Raw genomic sequence first — 19,107 nt, forward strand, 5'->3', positions numbered from 1 at the left:
CATGAGGAGACAATGGAGTCATCCCCGTTAGATTTAGGGGCTCACAGGGTAGATCACAAACGGATTTCACAAAAGCAAGAGAATAAGAGGAACACCCAGCCCAGGGCACCGTGGTTTTGAGTGTGTGTGACCCTGTTGGGTTCAACACCAATGATCTCAGTGGAGCGAGGCTGGCACGGTCTGAACTTCAGTACCTCACTGGAGAAAAATCTGTCCCTATCTTAAAAGCAGAAGGAGCGAGGCAAAGCGGCTGAAGCCTGAGCGGCTCGCATATCGTCTTGCTCTGTTTCCAGGCGGGGTCATAGGTAGATGATTAGTCAAATTCCAAACATCCTCTTCCTTGCCGTCTGGAGATTCAACGGGGATTAGCTTTTTGTTCCTGATGTTGAGCTTCTAAAAACTGCCCGGCATCATCCACATGAAAATAAATAACTCTATTTCTATCCCAGCTCGCATGTAACGTAGCCGGATATTAAAAAAAAAAAAAAAAAAAGGCACGTAGCCCCCCAAAAGCAGTCCCTGCAGCAGCTCCTGTTCCTACCAAGCAAGAAAATTAGCAGCACTCCTCCCTGCTAGCGTGCTGCTGCATCCTTCTCTCCGATGGTGCTAGATGTCCCTGCGGAGGAGCCTGCTCAGCCCTCCCACACGCAGGCTGTTCTGCCCTGGCGAGGCAGCCACCGAGGCGTGGGGGACCCCCTGCACAGCCTGGATGAGGTGGTGGGGAGGCAGCTCAGCCTCCCTTTGCCCCTTACGGACTTTAACGGGGTCAGGCAGGAGCTGGTTTTGCCAACCCAAATCATCAACATTCCCCCCACAGCCCACCAAGGAGCCAATGGCTATGGCATTCCTTCGGTTGGTGCCACCTGGAGCGAGGTGAGGTGGACCCAGACCTTTCTAAAGCCCTGTTTTTGGGGCCTTCTGCAGATTTCTGAGGAGCTTCAGCCCCCAGGTGAATGCTAGGGCAGTATCTCCACCCCGCTGTGGGGGCAGAGAGATGGCTGGCGGGCCAAGATGGAGAATGAGGGGAATTCTAAGAGCGTCCTGAGGAATTTGGGGTGGGACTGGGCTAGCACAGCTGGAGCATCTAAGGTGAAGTCCTTGCTAAGGTCTCTGGCGATGGAAAAAGGAGCAGAGGTATGCACTGCATTTCCACTTCCTCCCACTTGAGCTTCAAAACCGGGACTGAGCCACCTCAAGCTCGGTTTGAGGGACTCCCAGGACACTCCTTATCTCCCCATTCACCCACCTCAGATGGCCCCGGCTTCAGAGCTGGGGAAATCTCGTAGCTGTTCCTCATCCCTGGACACCTTGCATGGTGCACACGTAAGCGTGGGTGCGAGACCGTGTGTTTCAGAGAAGGCTGGCTGCATGAGGCTCGCAGGCACCCAGAGAGCCTCAGAGAGCATGTGTGATGCTGCGAGATGAGGCCACTGCCGTGCCGGTGGGTGTACGCATGTGAGAAAGGAAGGGAGAGGGGGAGAGTGAAGGAGAAACACATGGACGCCCAGGGATGTGTGAATGAGACAAAATCTGCACGTAGCCGAGCACGCGAGCGGCTCGAGCAGAAGCCTGCGCGTAGCACGGAGGAAGCAGGGGAAGATGCTTGGGATTCAGAGCGATCGCCTGCTGAGTGCCTGCGGTGCATGACAGTGCAGGAATGTGTCGGTGGAGACCAGGCTGCACAAAGACGGTGCAGGAAAGCCCTCCCAGCCGTGCCCGCAGCGTGCTTTGCAAGTGTGCAACTCCACACCGGGAGATCGCCCATACGTACATGAGAGGGCGTGCGTACGTGTGTTTTTGCAATAGGATATGACTCTTTCTTGAACTCACCTGTTAGCAGCCTTCCCCTCCCCCCCCCTCCCCGAGCAAATATCTGCTTGCTTAATTTCCCTTCAGCTGTTTATTACATTGCGGAGATAATCACACAGAAAAACACCTCCCGGTGCCACGTGCAACACCAGATTGCCTTGTAGCAACGTTTAAATTTCTCTGGTTTTTTTTCTTTTTTTTTTTTTTTCCCTCCTCTTTCTGCACACAAAGAGATGCAAGCTATTAAAGCCGTATCTCTCCCCGGAGCAAGTGTTGCAAGGGAAGGACGTGAGGCGAGCTGAGGAATACGGGCTCCTGACTGCAACAGCGAGAACCCAGGGCAAGAAAAATAGCAAACTCTGGAGCTGGGAACTCCTCTCTTATCTCTGGTTGAGGAGGAAGGAATTTCTGTCCCCGTTCCTCACGCGATATTCAAGCCACTCTATAAGGAATATTATAGCGTTAGCCATTTTTAATTAATTAATCACTCAAATTAACACACTTTTATTTTGTCAGCGAGGAGCTGCTGCTCCCTCGCTAGATTTTTCGCCTTGATACCCGGCCAAGAGGAGGATGGCAAGTTATGCTCCACCCATCTCTCCTTTATAAAAGCAGCAGCCCCGAGTGCCAGTTTAGTCTCTCTTTCAGCTCGCAGACTAAAATAAAGATCCACCGGCTCGCTCTCCTCCCATTGCATTTCACCTTGTCGGTTTTCTCCTCTCTTGCTGCAGCAGGGTGCGGGAGGCGGCTGAGCTCTGAGGCTTGTCAAGGCTCAGCGCACGCACGCACACAGGCGCAGTCTGGAGCAAAAAAAAGAAAAAAAAAAACAAAAACAACCCAAACCCAGGCATTTGCTCTCACCTGTCTCCAAAACCAAAGCAAAGCCTCGCTGCCAAGCCTGCTGCCAGCATCGCGGAACAGAAGGCACCAAAGCCAGCGCTTAACCTAAGGGGAAGAAACCCAGTTTACAACTTTTCTCGAAGAAAACGAGAAGGCGCGAGGAAGAAAAAGAGAAATTAAAAAGAGAAAAAAGAAAGAGACATCGAGGAAGATTTGATTTTTGGATTTGGCACCAAACTTTGGGAAAGTTTATTATTATTATTATTATTGTTATTACTCCGTGCATTTTTTTTTTCCCCCTAAGAACACTGAGGCGTCGCTACCCGTCCGCAAAAGCTTTTCTCCTTAAACACGCATGCATTTGCAAAAGGAAGAGGACCGAGAGGAGCAGTAGCATGCGGACCACCTGGTAGAGGAGCAGCCACCGAGGCACCGCCGGCGGCACGGGGGGACGCGGACCCTTGGATGCCCGCCACCCGGAGGGGCCGCGGCTTGTCCCCAGCCGCCTTATGAGATAGCAAAGCGGCCGAGGAGCCACCGAGACCCTCCTCAGCCCCCTCGCCCCTCTTCGCAGAGCTCCCGCAGCGCCGAGGGGCGATGGGGACGCGCGGAGCCTGAGGCCGGGCCGCCGCGGGGGGCTGTCAGCTTCCAGCGCTTCCCTGCCTGCCGGGGCTCTCCGTCCATGTGCCCGCAGCCGGCGGGGCCTGAAGCCGGGATGAATTTCGGCGTGCTCTTGGCGTTCGTCCTCTCCCTGCCCCTGGCCCGCCTGGAGGTGAGTGGGCTGAGCCCCCCGCAGGTGCTGAGGGGGCTCGGGGCGGGCGGAGGGGGCGAGCGGCGGCCCGGCGGGCCGGGGCCGGGGCCGGGCGGGGCGAGGCGGTGCCGCCTAATGGCGGGCAGCCCCCGGCCCTCAGGCGCGGCCGCCCGCCCGCCGCCTCCCGTCAGCGGGGCGCGGAGGGGCTGCCCCGACCCCCACAGGGAGCGGGGGGTGCCCGCTCGGGGCCGGGGGGAGGCGGGGAGCCGGCTCCGCTCCCCAGATTTGTCGGCGCGGAGCCCGGGCTGCAGCCGGTGCCCGGCTGTGAGGGAAGGGGGTGGCGCTGCCCGGGGGTGAGGTGTGGGGAACGGGGTGCCGTGAGGGGGTGCGCACGCCCCCCCCGCTTGAGGGGATGCCAAGCAGGGTGTAGCCGAGGGGGCGGAAAAAAAAAGAGGGTTGGGGAGATTTTGTCTCAGGGATGGGTCCCGCACGCCATCGCACCCCGCTGTCCCTGCCACGCGCCCCCGGGGACGCAGGCGGGCACCAAGCGGTGGGCTCGCACGAAGGGCAGACGCCAGTCGCCCACCTGGAGGGCGCAGCCACCTTCCCTCCCGCAGCCGGTTCGCCTGCCTCTCCCCTCCCAGAACCGCGGACAGGGAAAAAGGAGCCGCAGGCCCCCAAATCCTGCAGCCAGGATTCGCCGTCCGATCGCAGGCTGAATTAACGGGGGCGCAAAGCCCCCCTTGCAGCTCGCCACGGCAGCCGGTTCCCACCGCAGCCCTACCCGAGGAGACCGAGCCGTGCGTCGGCTCTGCGGCTCGGCTGCTGTCAGAGGCAGGAAATCTCCTTCCACCAAAACTTTCCTCCCTTTGCATCACGTCTGCCTCTTCCTTCCCCATTTTCAGGCAGCCCCGCTCGCGGGCGGCGGGGAAGGCGACGGGTGCGAAGCGTGGCATCGCCTCCTCACGGGCCCGAGCTGCCCTTGCCCAAGCCGCAAAGGGAAGCAGTTAGAGCTGCGGGCTGCCCAGTGGTTGTGTTTGTTTTGGGCAGAGGATGGCATTTCCTCTGTGGGTGGCTTCTCCCGTGCAGCATCAAACAGCAGCTATGGTTGGCGCTGGGTGAAGATGTGTCTGATCCCAGGGCGCTGCTGCTGTGTGCTGTAACCACGCTAAAACACCGCACAGCCACAGGACAGTCCGGTAGGGTTAGAGTTTAGGGATTCTGGCTCTGGCCATTAGGTTTCTTGGGAGGAATAGCGATATTCATCATTCCACTGGAGAACCGGGAAGGTTCCCGCTTGAGCCGATGCAGCTGCCTGCAGCCAGTCCCCTCATCCACTCCAAGGGTGGCACGTCACCTCTGCACCGGGCGTACAGCGTGACCCTAACCACGCTGCTGAACGGCAGGCATCCTCCAAAGGGGGTCTGCACCCCTCCTCAGGGTGTGAAGGTCCCGGAGAAGGCTCGGCAGGAGCACCAGCTCGCCCCGATCCGCAGCGATCTGAGATGGAGTCTCCCGAGTCCCTCTCCCTCTTCCATCACACCCACCTGGAGCTGGAGGGCCCTGGAGCCCGTCCAGCGGGAGGGAGCGCGCGCCTCAGCGGGAAGGTATTTGCCAGTTGGGAAGCGAGGATGCGGAGCGATTTGCATTCGCCCCGCGGGCTGCAATAGTTGCCTTGCAACATTTACAGAGATGGGCTGAGCCAGGCGTGGCTCTGCCTGGGTGAAGCCCTGTTGGCAGGGCTTTCTGGAATTCCCAAGGAATGGGGTGCGGCCGGGCGCTCGCTTACGGCCCTGGCCCCGCTGTGCCCCTTCCCGGTGGGAGCCTGCGGGGCTCCTGCAAGCATCGGGTAGTGGCAAGGACAGGCCGGGGGAGCCAGGGCAGCTGGTAACCGGAGGGATGATGCCTTTGGGTGTTGGGAAGCGAGCGAGGAGGCAAGTCGTGCGTGTGCCTCTCGCCATCAGCTGATGCGTGGCAGCGGGAGGGAAGGACAACGGTTCCTGCAGTGCTGCCGGCACACAGCGGGCCGCTGCCTTGTAAAGGGGAAAGGAGGGGAGGGGAAAATCTGGCTGTGTTTTAGGAACGTGGGCTAGATCAAACCTTAGGTTTAACGCTTTTAAGGAAGCAAATTGTCAGCTGTCATCCCACGTGGAAGGGGTTCTTCTGAGGAGGGCTGTCCCTGCATGCGTGGTCCTCTGACAGAAGACCCCGTGCTGTGTTCAGTGGTCGGTGCTGCCTGCCAAGCCTTCTGCTGGGGAGCGCTGCAGAGTCTCCCCGTCAGCTTCAGCATTAAAAAATGCTATTTATATGATTTTTTTATTTTTTTTTTGCCTGGCTGATCACTCAAGACCTTGCTGCCAAAATCCCCTGCTGCGGTCAGTGTGGAGATGCTCAGGAAAAGCCCTCTCTCTCCTGGGCAGAGGAGCAGATAGCTGGGTGCTGCCCTGCCCTAGGCCAGCAGCGCTACCTCCCTGTCCTCCTGGTGCAGTCCCACGTAGGTCTGTAGGCACACCACCCAAAAAACAAGAGGGCTGGGGGAGCCCTCACCTTGGGAGCATCCTTGGCTGCTTTCTCCCCATCACCTCTGCTAGCAGGGGAGATGCTGCGCCATCGGGCAGGACCCTGCAACTCTTGCCCACGAATCGGAGCTTTCAGCTTCCCCAGTGCTCGAAATCATACATCGGCAGAAAGCTCCAGAGGTGGTGGGGCTAGGGGCGAGGCTGATTTTGGGAGATTACGCGTGCATGGGGACAGTGACGTAGGACGGCACAAGCTCATGGCAGGGCACCGCCGCGCGTGCATGGGTTTGCAGCAGCCCAAGCTGCTGACGTCTGGGAGGAGGGAGGCAAAGCTGCCACCCCGTGAGGCCCCGGCCTCGCACCCTCAGCCTGCCCGGGGCTCCGCTGCCTGCTGCGAGACGTGCCGTGGCACCAGGAGAAGGGAGGGGACGTCCCTGCGGGTGCAGTTCGGGGGAGAGCCAGGCACTGGGGGCAGAGGGAGGGAGGGAAAAACAAACTCGCTTTCTTCTAGGAATTCAGCGGCCTTGCAGGAATACGAGGCCAGGCCTTGGGGCACTTGACAGCCAGCCAGGAGTCCATTGAGACAAAAGTCTTCTTTGATCTGCCGCGCAGTTAAAAAAGGAGATTGTTAACCTGCGTTAGACAAATAACCCCAGAAGAGTTGCTAAGCAGGAAAAGCACCAGCGGCTTGGGCTGTGCTGCCGGGGGTCCCACCTCCTGCGCTGCTCCCCTACCTTCTGACCCCATGGCACCCGGTGGAGGAGCCTGGTGGACCTCCGCTTCCCCACCGAGTGCCTCGGGGCCGGGTGAGTGCAATGCCCCGAGCCTCCCAGGCCTGAGGGTGCTCTTCCAGAGGCCAAAGGGAGCAGGGACAAGCCGCAGCTCATGTCTGCCTAGCTGCCTCTTGCGCGCAGTTCTGCAGTGCAGGGGGAAGGAAGGAGCTTGCAGATGTCAGTGGCAGAGCTGCCGCACAAACCCCGGGGAGGAGGATAGGATTATGAGCTGTGTGGGCTGCGGATACACCGTAGCCGTGCTGATAGTATCTGCCACAGGAGAGAAATTGGCACCCAAAACGCTGCCGTGAGCAGGGAGCGGAGCTCGTTCCTGCAGGCGGTGCCCAGCAATCCAGCTCCCCGGGGCCTGCCTTTGCGATCCCCGATTCCTCTCTGTTTCCCCCCCCTGCTCCCTTAGCAAGGTGACAGCTCCCGGCTCGTCTCCAGAGCCACCGAGTCTCGTAACACCTGCCCACGCTCTCCCCCGGCGGGTGCCGGAGTTTAAAATAAAAGTTCCATTTCCTACACGTATTAAGTATCAGGAAGGAGCAGGGGCATCCATGCACAGCAGCGTTTGCACGCAGATGCGCTGGGCTGACAGGTGCAAACGGCAAAACGCCTGCATTTCACCGCCCAGCGCCTGGCCGCGAGTGCTGGGAATTGCCGTGTGGTCCCACTCCTTCCTCACGCCACAGGGGTTGTCAGAAGGCGTCCTCATTTCGCAGCTCCTCAGCGAGCCCTGAATCATCAGCCCTGAGCTGTGCGTTCATCGCTGCCGCTGGTTCCAGTGAAAGCCCCCAGTGCCTAAAAGCCAACGCTTAGCCACCCGCCTGCTGGTTTTCCTCGGCTCGGAGCAGAAAGGAAATGCTCCGCGCTGAACCCCGGCGGGGAAGGAATAGCTGTAAGCCGGAGGGACCACACACGTGCCACCAAGTGCCCGTAAAAAAACCCACATGAAAATCCCGGCGAGCCAAGCTCTCCTCTCAGTTACAGGGCACGGCCTGGGGCTGCGCCTCCGGCGGCATCCCGCACCCGGCTGAAAGAGCAGCTTTTCCGCATGAGTAGCCCTGAATGAAGGGAGCTAGGAGCTAAGCAAACACTCCGGCCAGTGCTTTCCCCCGTCTCTTTTTCTAGCCTTTCGGAAGTACGGTTTAATCAGTGCTTGCTTTCCCACACGACTCCTTTGTAGTCGCGCTAAGTGCTGCCACCGGGACCAATTCGAGGCAGGTGCCAGCGTAAGATTCCCAAGAGATCGATGGCGTTGCACCTGCCTGCGCAAACCCTGGCTTTGGCCCGCCACCTGACGCGTATAAACCTTGTTACTTCAGGTTTTTGGCACCGGCACCCAGTGTCCCCCAAGCTCCCACGTGTTTTTTTGTCATCCAAGCCAGCCCCGCAGCCCACCACCCCCAGCACCCTTTCATGTCCTCCCGGTGGCGTTTGCGGTTTCGCCGCGGGCTCATACCGGAGCAGCGAGCTCAGCTGCGAAGGTCAATCTTCCTCTCCACCCCCCAGCTTTTTTTTTTTTTAAGAGTATGCAAATGCTGGATATTATTGGGCCGCTGTGGTTTGAAAACACGCGCACGCACACGCACATGCACACGATAATCTCACAAAGCCCGCGAGGGAGTTTCATAACAGAGGGAAATATTGGGAAGGTTTTATCTGATAGCGTAAGGGAAGTCTGTTAAAACGCCTGTACTGCAGGCAGCAGGAATGAGAGGCCACCTGGAGAAGTCATACAGCACCGGAGAAGGAAGCCTTGCTGGCTGCTCGCATCACATTCAGGGCTTCGCCGCGTAGCTCAGGCATTTACTTGCTTTTTTTGGTCTACCAACTGCTTCGTGAGAGGCGGCGAGAGGGGCTCTCTCGCTGCTGCTCGGGTTTTGGGCTCCTGCTTTCGTGAGGGCACGTCCTCCTCCGCGTTTTGCCGGTTCTGCCGTGCCTCCCCCGTGCACCTTCGGTTCCCCACGCTCCCTCTCTGTGATGCGTCGTTAGCAGACCAACCCTCTAATGCTTCTTTTTCTCCTTTTTTTTCTTGTCGTCTGGCAGGGGGACCCCATACCTGAAGACATTTATGAGATTTTGGGTGACAGCTCAGTGCGCTCCATCAGCGACCTCCAGCGTGCCCTGCGGATAGACTCCGTAGGTAAATCTCCTCTTCGCCAAACACTCCTCTTTTTTTTTTTTTTCCTTCTTAACTCTTCGGGGAGGTGGGAAAAAAGGGCAATCCGTTTTCCAGCAGTCACACTACCAGCGGAACCCACTGTCAATACAGGAACCACTCAGGGGCCACGACCTGCGCATTAACACCCCTAGTCCCCCTGAAACCTATGGGAGTTAGGCAGGTAGATGCATTTTGAACCTCCTCCTAACTGCCTGCTCTACAAGGGACACACAGAAACGATAAGAGATGGGCAAGGTGAGTGCACAGAGCAGGGATCAGCGCCTTTCACCCCGCGAGGTGCACAGGCAGCAGGGCTCGAGCTGGCTGAGGCTCAGCACAGGAGGCAGAGAATCGAGAGGTGGAAATAGGCTGACGGAGGAGAAGAGGGCCGAGCAGGTTCTCCGGTTTAGCTTGCAGGAGGGGCCACGTGCCCAGGGGCGAAGTCAGGCCGGCCGCGGGTCGCGTTGCCTCGCCTCCTGCCCCGAGATAAGAGCCCCGGGGGCTGCAGTGCCGCGGGGTCACTTGGCGCGGAGGGCGGCCGGAGCGGCAAAGCGCGGAGGGGTCGGCACGTGTGGGAATTGGAGCACGCGCCACGGCGGCTGGGCTGGCCCAGGAATTTATTTATAAACGGTCTCTTCAGAGCAAATTCCTTTCTATTCTAACCCTGCTCCCGCCCGTCGTCCCCCGGCCCCCCCAGCTCGCCTTCTCTCTCGTGTTTTGTCTGTTTGGAGCTTTGTAATCCTTGCCGAGACACTATCTACGGGGGAACAGAATTTCCTGCTTTTGTTTCCTATGCCAGTCCAACCACTGGCGCAGTCTCAAAAGCATTCCCGCTGCCTTTCAAAACGGCCCTGGAGGGGCAGGGGGGGAACGCGAGGGGGAGGGCACCAGCTGCGTTCTGCTATTGTTTGCCTTAGAAAGAGGCGACGAGGCTCCCCAGCACCGCCACGGCTGCTCCCTGCCCTCGCCCGCTCCCTCCTCCTCGTCCACCAGCCGCACAATGGGGCAATTTCCAAAATTAGCCCTGCCGGATTGTCCCAGGCCGGTCCCCCCCCCGCCCCAAGCCTCTTCAGTGCCGACCTAGGGTGTAGAAGGACAACCTGGAGAGGGAGGGACCCGGTTTTCAATAGGAGATTTGTTTCGAGTCAACAGTTGTTGCTATTTTTTTCCCCTCCCTCTCCTCCCGTCGCTTTAACCTTTGCGCAAAAGGCAGCCCCCACCCTCGCCTGACGGCGTGCCAGGCGGCGCAGGATGGAGGGGTGGGGAAGATGCGTGCAGCCTGTCATCTCCCGGTGCCCAAGGAACAGATACATCTCTATCGCAGCTACCAGCTGCCCTCAAGGCCGGGGAATAAGGCAGGGCTCCCCTGTTGGCTTGGAAAGCCCAGGGGCACGGCAGCAGGCTGGAGAGCTTTGAGTCACCGGTTTCACTTCAGGTCCCTGGTAGGAGGGGCACGGAGCAGTGCTGTGAAGCCGTCCCTGTTGCTCCCCGTGGATCCCCTCTGGCCTCAGACGGAGACCCGTCATCGCCATTTGCTTGCCCTGCGTGGAAGCCGTGTGCTGGCAGAACAACGGCGCTAGGACAGGACTGAGGAAGAGGGATGGGAGATGATAGGTGTGGGAAGTCTGCTCCACCACACGTCTGATAAGCAGAGATCTTCCACTGGCCCCAAATTCCCTTTAAGAAAATTGCTCCCTTGCTGCTGACGTCCATTCAGCTTCCTTCAGCTGCTAAAGCCGGCCGGAGAAGGAAGGAGCTGTGGCTGGGTGGGAGCTATCTCCGAGCGCGGCCATTGTCCGCAGCTCAGGAGGGGCTGCGCGGCCGAGTGCTCCGTGGGGACTATGGGCATTTCTCAATTCAGCACTTCCTATGGGAAAAAGCCGTGGGGCGGGAGGGACCTGCTCAGAGCCGGGCTCGGTGCTATCTGTCTTCCTCTCCCATCGCTCGCGGAGCTACCTCCAGCTCCCGCGGTGCAGCAGAGGGGAAAAACGGCCATTTTAGCTTCACTTTTAGTTCTGCTGCTGTAAAACGGACTCTTAACACAGAGGGGGTGTGGGCTGGGAGAGAGACCCCTCGTTCACGACAGGCTTATTCCTTTGAACCGTGTACCGAGCAAGGAGCAAACCCCAAGTCTCTGTGCCCCAGCGCAGCTGTGACCTTGCTGGTGGACTTCTACCTCGTGTGATATCTGGGGGCATGGGCTCATCCCTCATCCCTGCACCTCGCCCGCTGAGCAGAGCACAAGCATCTGCCTTCTCCTCCTGCCCCTACCCGCTGCTATCGGGTCGTGTCTTTCCCTTTGCAGAGGAGGATAGCTCCAGCCTGGACCTGAATGCAACTCATCCCGGTCCAAACGCCGCGTCCCTGGCTCGAGAGAGACGAAGCCTGGGTGAGTGTGGGGTGCTGCACCTTGGGGCTGCTGGGACGCTGCCTGGGCAGCAGCGGGGGGCTGCAGGTACGTGTGCGGAGCGCCTGTGTCGGGGTAGAGATGGCTGTGCACGTGGGGGTGTGGACAGACGGGAAAAAGGGTCCGGGGCTCACATGGGAGCTGGGTGTTACACCCCAGCAGGGCGGGAGAGGGAGTCCGGAGCTCTGCAGGTTGCTCTGCTTTGACTCACCCCGCGGTGCTGATTTGCTCGAAAGAGCTGTCATCTCCTGCCGTGGTGAGGAGCGTCGTATTGCTGGGGGCCCTCCACTCCCTTGTGTCCGGGGAGAGATCTGGGTGGGTGGGCGAAGGGGAAAGGAGTGTGTGTGTGTGTGGTAGAGCCGTGCAGGGTCTCTGCTTTTCCCGCTGGAGGTGGCTGCAGCAGGTCGGTGACAGCTGCACAGCCCGTTTCATCCTCCCTCCTTCTCCGGGCCCCCCGCAGATGCTCTGGCAGCGGCAGAGCCAGCTGTCCTCGCGGAGTGCAAGACGCGGGCGGTGGTCTTCGAAATCTCCCGCACCATGGTGGACAGCACCAACGCCAACTTCGTGGTGTGGCCGCCCTGCGTGGAGGTGCAGCGCTGCTCCGGCTGCTGCAACAACCGCAACGTGCAGTGTCGCCCCACGCAGATCCGCGTCCGGCACGTCCAGGTGAGAGGAATGCCTCCCGCTTCTCCCTCCTCCCACAGACCTCCCCCCCCCAAAAAAAAAACCCCAAACCCCGGCGGGTCTCAGGTGCAAGGCTCGCCCAGCTGCCTGTTCCCTGACGCCCTCCTTGCGGTCACGTCTCCCGCATTACCCACGCAGCGCTGCAGCCTGCGGCGCGGCGACGTCCGCGGGAGGGCTGGTGCTGTCCAGCAGCTGGGGACTGTCACCGCAGCGGTGCTGCAGGGCACCGGTTCCCCAGCTGCAGCTCCACGCCACCGCCCTTGCTATTTCTGCAGCTCGAGGCAGCCTCGTCTGTGTTAGAGCAGGACAACCAGGACTCTTTCACCGCAGGAGCTGTTTTTGATGCAAAATACAGAGGGCCTGTGGTGTCAGCGCTCCATCCCCCAGCTGCTGCTGCGGCTTCTGCCCAAGACAGGCGTTGAAGCAGTTTCTCCTCTTTCCCCAGCCCCACGGTTCCCTCCCGACCCGGTCCAGCAGCGAGCAGGCACCTGACGGCTAACCTCCTGCTCTGATCCTGCCCGCCCCTCCGCTAATAGTGATCTTCTCACAGCTTCCTCCCAGACAGCTTGTTTAAAAATAATACTCATCCCGCGCTAATCCTCTGCCCGAGCCGTAAGAGAGACTCCCCCAGGCAGGCGGCAGAGGTTGGCCGGGAGAGGTTGTATTCACGCAGCCCTTTTCATCAGGAAATTCCTTTCTCAGAAAAGCCAGGCTGAATGAGGGAAAAACGTGGGGGGAGCAGGAGTTGTTTTTGTGGAAAAAGCAAGCGAGAGGTCAAAAGCCAGCCAGAAAAAGTGACCTGGAAATGGTTTCTTTGAGGACAGAGGTCTCTCTATTGTTTGGCTGGAAGTGTTTGTCTAGCGAGCAGCGTGTGGTCTGAAGCGTGTGGAGTGGGCTTTCAAGGAAAGATAAACAGCCTGGCTGCCGCGGTGCTGCTGAGGGATGCTGCTGGGGCAGTGGGTTTGGAGGAATTCAGTCCCAGAGGCGCAGCAGAGCAAGTATTTATAGCTCGCAGAGCACTTCAGGGACCGTGGTCTCGTTAGATAAGGCGAATGGGGTCAGGCCCGGCCGCTGCTGGAGTGGGAGGACCCCCTAGGCAGCGCGTGCCGTGCCCTGCGGTGGGATGCGGAGCTGTGAGCCTTCCCTCTGAGTCAGCACTGGTGGAGAGTCCGAGGGAATTTCCAGAGCACCGCCTTCCCCCTGAAACACGGAGCTGAGGGCTTCAGCCCTGCGAGTTATTAAAGAGCAGGAGACAAATTCAGACAGGCCTGCTGAAGCAGTGTTTGCTTACATCAAGCCCGAGCTCTTCTCCTTTTGCCCTTCCTGCGAGACCCTGCGGCAATTAATTCTGGCGATTAATTCAGGTCCCCACCGTCCTGGCTGTCAGGAAGAGGCCGGCATGCTCTGCACGTCCCGTGCTTCTGCATGTGGCCAGCCACTCATCCCTCTCCCCACCACCAGCAGTAACAAGTTAGGGATGGGGGAAACAGCCCGTCACATCCCAGCTTGCCTGGTTTAGGGCTTCTCTGATCATGTGTGCAAAATTAGCTCCCGTACGCACCACCCCTGGCCTTGAACCGTGCTCCATAAACTGCCTCCTGACCCTTTAGGAAGAGAGCCAGCACCGAAGCGCACGGACGCTGATTATTTTCACAGAGTCGGAGCTACAGCTGTGTTCATCTCTTGGCTGCACCTCTCTTCCAAATAGGTGAACAAGATCGAATTTGTCCAGAAGAAGCCAAAATTCAAAAAAGTTGTCGTGCCTTTGGAGGATCACGTGCAGTGCCGGTGTGAAGCGGTGTCCCGCCCGCCCCCCAGGAGCAGCCGGCCAGCGCCACGTGAGCAGAAACGTAAGGATTTGGGCATTCGTAGCGTGGAGACAGGCGTGAGAAGAGAGGCTGGGGAGAGGGGAACCCCTCCGCCGGCTTAAATCTGCTGAGCTCCGGGGGATCCCATGGGCCTCTGCTGGTTCGTACCAGCCTGAGGACATTTCCCGGGATGTCTGCCTGCCGGCCAAGGGCTGACACCGAGGGAAAGGAAGGAGGGGAAGGTGAGGGGTGAGGAGAAGGACATCGTGGGAAAAGGCAGAGGGCAGAGACTGAGGAGAGCAGAGGGCGAGAGAGAGAAAAACAGAAGACTGCAGAGCTCTTTGTTGATAGTGTGTGGGGGAAGATATCTCGACGTGACCCGGTGTCCCCTTGCTGTACACGCTCCCCTCTGTTTTGGCAGGCTTGTCACCGTCGTTCACCACAGCCGCTGTCTCGCAGAGGAAGCGGGTACGCCGGCCGCCAGCACAGAAGAGAAAACATAAGAAGTACAAGCATGTCAACGATAAGAAAGTGCTGAAAGAAATCCTCGTAGCATAGAAGTGCTGGCAGGGGAGAGAGAGCACAAAGCAGGTAACAGCAAGCTGCTCTTCCAGCCGGGAGCGATGTTCTCCCGGGACAGGGCACCTCGGACGCTTCCCACAGCTGCAGCCGCTCCCTCGGTGCGGGGCTGCTGCAGGACCCGGGCGTGAGAAAAGCAGGGTTGCAGGAGGGGGGAGGACACGGCTGGGGCCCAACACGTGCACCCTATTTATGGCTTTATGGCTCTCTGCAGAGGCAGCGGGGTCATGCTGCAGCCCTGCCTTGCTCTGGGGCTTCAGCCTCCCCTTTGCCTCCCTTACAGGCAGACAGCAAGCCTGACTTCTCTCTGCACCTAAATCCCCTCGGGATCCATGTTATTCTTCTCTTCTGTGGAGCAGCTCCTGTTCTCCTTTCTCTATTGATTCTCCGTTGAAAGCAGAGAATTAATGTTGCTCTGGGGATCCCTTTTCCTTTTCTTTCATTAGTTGGGTTGGCAGAAAGACTGAAAATCGGCAATGCTTTTGGTTCATCCCGCTGCTAGCAGGAAGCCCGTGCGCATAAGAAAGGTCATACCAGGGGAGAGGAGAACTGGAATCTCGGGCAATAGATCTGGACTTTGTCAGGCCAGGGTCTGATTCTTCTCTCCCTGACTTGTGTAAACAGGAGTAGTTCCCTCATCAGCAGAAGAATTTTACTGGTACAAGCAAAAGGAAAATAAGCACTGGTTCCTCGTGAGAGAGGGAAAGGTGCAGAAAAGAAAGAAAGAGCAGCCTGGGCACAGCACCGGGGGCTGAGTTTGGAAGGAGGCAGCACAGCCCAACGCTGAAAGCCCTGGCCTGCCGCAGCTCCTTGGATGAGCCTGGGCCACTCACTTTGCATTCCCGTCCCTCGCCTCAGGCCAGGGAGACGATGGCCTTCTGCCCCGTGGCCTTGCAGGATCGGGGGAGGAGGGGCACCAGCCGGTGTCTTGGGATTGTCATTCCCACGCTGAGCTCCACAGGGGCTCTGATCATCCCAGGATCCTCCTGGCCAGCCCACGGTTCCCAGGGTACGAGTGATGCAAACCCATGCAAATTTCAGCTCTGGCTCAAGCTGTCTGGGATAAAAAAATAGAGAAGGTCAAAAGCCCTCCCGTGCTTCTAATTTGGCACTTCAACGCAAACATTTCCAGAGGAGAATGAGGGAGAGGATGGGAGCTGCAGGGGCAGAGGGTTACATACTCTAATGCCGTGCCTATTTTTGTTTCACTTCCAGGTTTATTTAATATATTTGCTGTATTGCCCCCATGGGGTCCTTGGAGTGATAACTTTTCCTCTTTGTCCGTCTGCCTCAACGACTGATTCAGGCGGCAAATGGTGCTTCCCTTTCCATCAGTGGACCTTCTCCCACCAAAGCCTCTCCCTCCTTTCATTTATTAACGATATAAATTTTTAGAAAAAAAATAAAAAGAAAAAAAAGACAAACACAGCATATATATATAAATATATATATATATGAGAAAAGAACAAAGTACAAATGAAACCGTGATCCCCGACAGCCACAACACGCGACGAGGACAGGACAATGCCTTCCCTGCTCCAGAGGACGGGATGGAAAATGTGAAAAGGAAAGTGGGTCCAATTTCTTCCGAGGGGAGGAGAAAAACAAACAGACAGAGGGAGGAAGGGGCATATTCCTCCTTCTCCTTGTGTTTCTGGTAAGGCTGGGGGGCCCGGCTGAGATCCACACTTGCACTGGACCTACGTTTTGCAAACAGGCATATCTCAGACTGCGAGCGGCGGCCGACGATGGAAAATGCACTAAGGACTTTTATTGCCCTACCTGGACAGATATATATTTTTAACGTGCGTGCGTATATTTTATTTTAAAAAAAAAGAAAAACCAAAACCACTAAAACACACAACATCTCGGGGAACAGAAAAAAAAAAAAAAAAAGAAAGAAAAAGCAACCACCACCACGAGAACAAAACCAAGAAGCCAAATGCATTCCCCCCCTCCCTTTCCCCTCCTGCTCCTGGTGCTGACTGGAAGGTGTTTGGATCATGGGGAAGGAGCAGACGGCGGCAGACTCGTCTCCACGCCCCCGGCCCCTCACGAGGGGAGCCATCTTTGCACATGCTGGTGGAGAACTCAACTTTCCAGGCTCGGACTCAGATCTATTTTTTAAAATTCGCTCCGTATGTGTGCGCGTGTATATGTGTGTATATCTATACATGTGTTTGCGTGTGTGTGTGTGTATTTATACATGCATATATAAATATATATATATATATGTTCTTAAACGGATTTCATTCCCCAGCGGCAGGGAGCTCGGAGGGGACACGTGTGCGTCAGCTCCGGCGGGCTGGAAGAAGAGGGCCCTGTGTCTGCAGCGTTACTCAGTGCCCGCGAGGCCTGGGACGGGACGGGCAGACTCCCCGTCTGATCTCTCCCCGTCTCGTTGCCCTTTTCTCTCGCTCCCCACCAACCCCCCGTCGCGACTTCCTTGCAGGAGGCGAAGCGGCAGCACAACAAGGCCAGCAACAGCCAAACTTAGAAGCATGACTTAATCTCAGTGAGCTGTCCTTGCCTGCTCTGTGGTCCTGAAAGCAGAATCATGTCATTCCCCCGAGCTTTTTAACCCCTTCGCGGGCGTCCTGCGCACCGTGCTGTCGTTGCTCTTGCCCTGCGAGCGGCCCTGGCTCTCCCGTCTTTTCCCTCGCATTTTCCCCCTCAGATTCCTTCTGGATTTTACCCATTAGCTGTTGCAAGCCCACTTAGCTTGGAAGTCGATCCAAGCCGTGGGCAGCTCGGCGTAGGTGTAGAGAAAGGAATGAGCACGGCCTTCACGGTTGGCAGCAGCGATCTGAGACAGAAATGAGCCTGGGGAGGACCCAGAGCACGACCGAGCAGGCGGTGGCAGAGGGAGATGGGCTCTGTTTGCAGGGGCCAGCTGCACACCCCTTAGTCATCGCCAGAAAGGTTACGCACCAGAAATGTTACACGCAGTGGGAATTCCCAGCGGCACCGCGGGAATCCCGCTCTCTGCTCCCGCCGGGTGCTGTGGAGTTGCACACGAAGCTGAGCTCGAGCTGCCCCACCAGCCCCTTCTCCCCACGCTCGCGGCCCCGTGGCAGAGCAAAACCCCAGAGGGAGCTGGGGAAGGAGGCAAAGACACAGCTTGGGGCTGCCCTCCCGCCCCGAGCCCTCAAGTCTTAAGATGCTTTGCTTTCCTCTTCCAAATTCTGTTTCGTTCGGTTTGTAAAGACGGTGAGGTTTTATTTTATTTTGTTTGGCTTTTCTTTTTTTTTTTAATGTAAGATTAATTTATACTCAGTACTGTATTTAAAGTTGTAAAAAAAAAAAAAAAAAAAAAAGGAAACCAAACCTCTCCAGCAACATTTTCTCTTCCTTTCCGTGAACTGAATGAAAGTCAGCAGAGGCGCAAGCAGCTCACTGCAGGGCAGATCGGGATTCCCGGTGCCTCCAGTTTCATTTTCAGGACATTTAATCCGAGGTTGCGGGGAGAAGCAGCCCATTGCTGGGAAAGTCCTGCCAGCACCTGCCCGCGGCCAGCAGCGCAGCAGCCCTCCCTCCGGCCTCTGCCAGCGCACGGTCTGCTCCGAAATGACTCAGGCACTGGGGATTTCTTATCGAGAGGTCCCCTTTTTTGTTAGCTCCTCCGCTCGGAGGCACAGCCAGAATTGCCCTGCGCTTTCATCCCATCTCCGGATTCCTCTGCTTTGAAGGAGCTGGCCCGGTGTTTACACTCTTCAAAGCTGTGCAAACACTCGGCCCGGTCCCTCCTTAGTCATACCGTCTAGACGACGTCGGTCCTTCCCTCCTTCGGAAAGGCTGCCGCTTTTCCCTTTCCCCCGAGCAAGGGAGGTGTTGCGCAGCTGGCAGGCGGGCGCGAGGCGGGCGAAGCAGCCGCTCTTCGGGCTTTGGGGCTTTGGGTTCGAGGGAGAAGCCCCGGGAGAGCTGCGGCGTGTCGGGGAGAAGCCTTTGCTCCACGTAGGGCTGCCGGCTTGGCTCACTCGGTGCCACAGGCAATCTCCAAAAACTGGGCAGCCGTGGCAGCTCTCACTGTTTTAATCGCCACGGCTCTACCAGCGCCTGCTGTTTCACCTGGTGGCCAGGTGAAAAAAAAAAATAAAAATCTGTTAAAAATCTGTTAGCCCCAGTTTCCTCACCAGGCCCTTGGCTCTTTGCTGGTTTTACTGTGCTCAGGAGTGTGCAGGACCGCAGGCCCCCCAAGTCCTGTGGCTCCGAGGAGACATCTGGCCAGCCAAGCTTCAAGCAGCGCCCGTGGTGGCACCACGTGGGACAGGACACGATGGGGAGAGGGGACACGTCCCACGGGACCCCAAGGTGGGAAGGGACACAGGGGAGAGGGGACATGTCCCACGGCGGCCCCATCCCACCGTCCGTGCGCCCGGTGGGTCCTGGGGGTGGAGGAGCTGCCCATGCCAAGCAGGATGCGCAGAGGGAGGAAAATACAAAGAACTAAAAACCATTTAGGAAAAAAAAAAAAAAAGCCCACAAAATGTTTCTCAAAGGAGTCAGGCTCCCCTGCAGCTGTTCACCACTCGCCTTCACGCAGCCCGTGACCAAGCGGAGCCATGTCCCCCCCTGGTCTGTAATCGGCCCGTGACTCAGGAATTTCCCCTCTTAAAAGGCATTGCCAAGGAGCCAAGCAGCCTCGGCTGCTCCCAGCTTTCATCTCAGGGTTAGCGGAAAAATGAACCCTCAGGACCCCAAAAAAACAAGCAGGGGCTCCCCTTCCCTTTTTGTCCCCCGGCCAGGAGGGTGCCTGGGGACTCTCCAACA

General features: G+C 57.9%; 1 protein-coding gene across 1 annotated transcript; it reads left to right on the forward strand.

Annotated features, from left to right (window-relative positions):
- The first annotated feature begins 147 nt into the window (after positions 1 to 147).
- Positions 148 to 17,664, forward strand: PDGFB (platelet derived growth factor subunit B). Its single transcript, XM_080590157.1, has 7 exons — positions 148 to 3,421; positions 8,745 to 8,841; positions 11,165 to 11,248; positions 11,727 to 11,932; positions 13,659 to 13,800; positions 14,180 to 14,349; positions 15,553 to 17,664. Exons 1-6 carry the CDS (start codon positions 3,332 to 3,334, stop codon positions 14,314 to 14,316), a joined length of 756 nt encoding a protein of 251 aa, XP_080446283.1. The 5' UTR covers positions 148 to 3,331; the 3' UTR covers positions 14,317 to 14,349; positions 15,553 to 17,664.
- Positions 17,665 to 19,107: the final 1,443 nt, after the last annotated feature.

The sequence above is a fragment of the Anser brachyrhynchus genome (genome assembly GCF_964034855.1).
Source record: "Anser brachyrhynchus genome assembly, chromosome: 1".
Taxonomy (NCBI): domain Eukaryota; kingdom Metazoa; phylum Chordata; class Aves; order Anseriformes; family Anatidae; genus Anser; species Anser brachyrhynchus.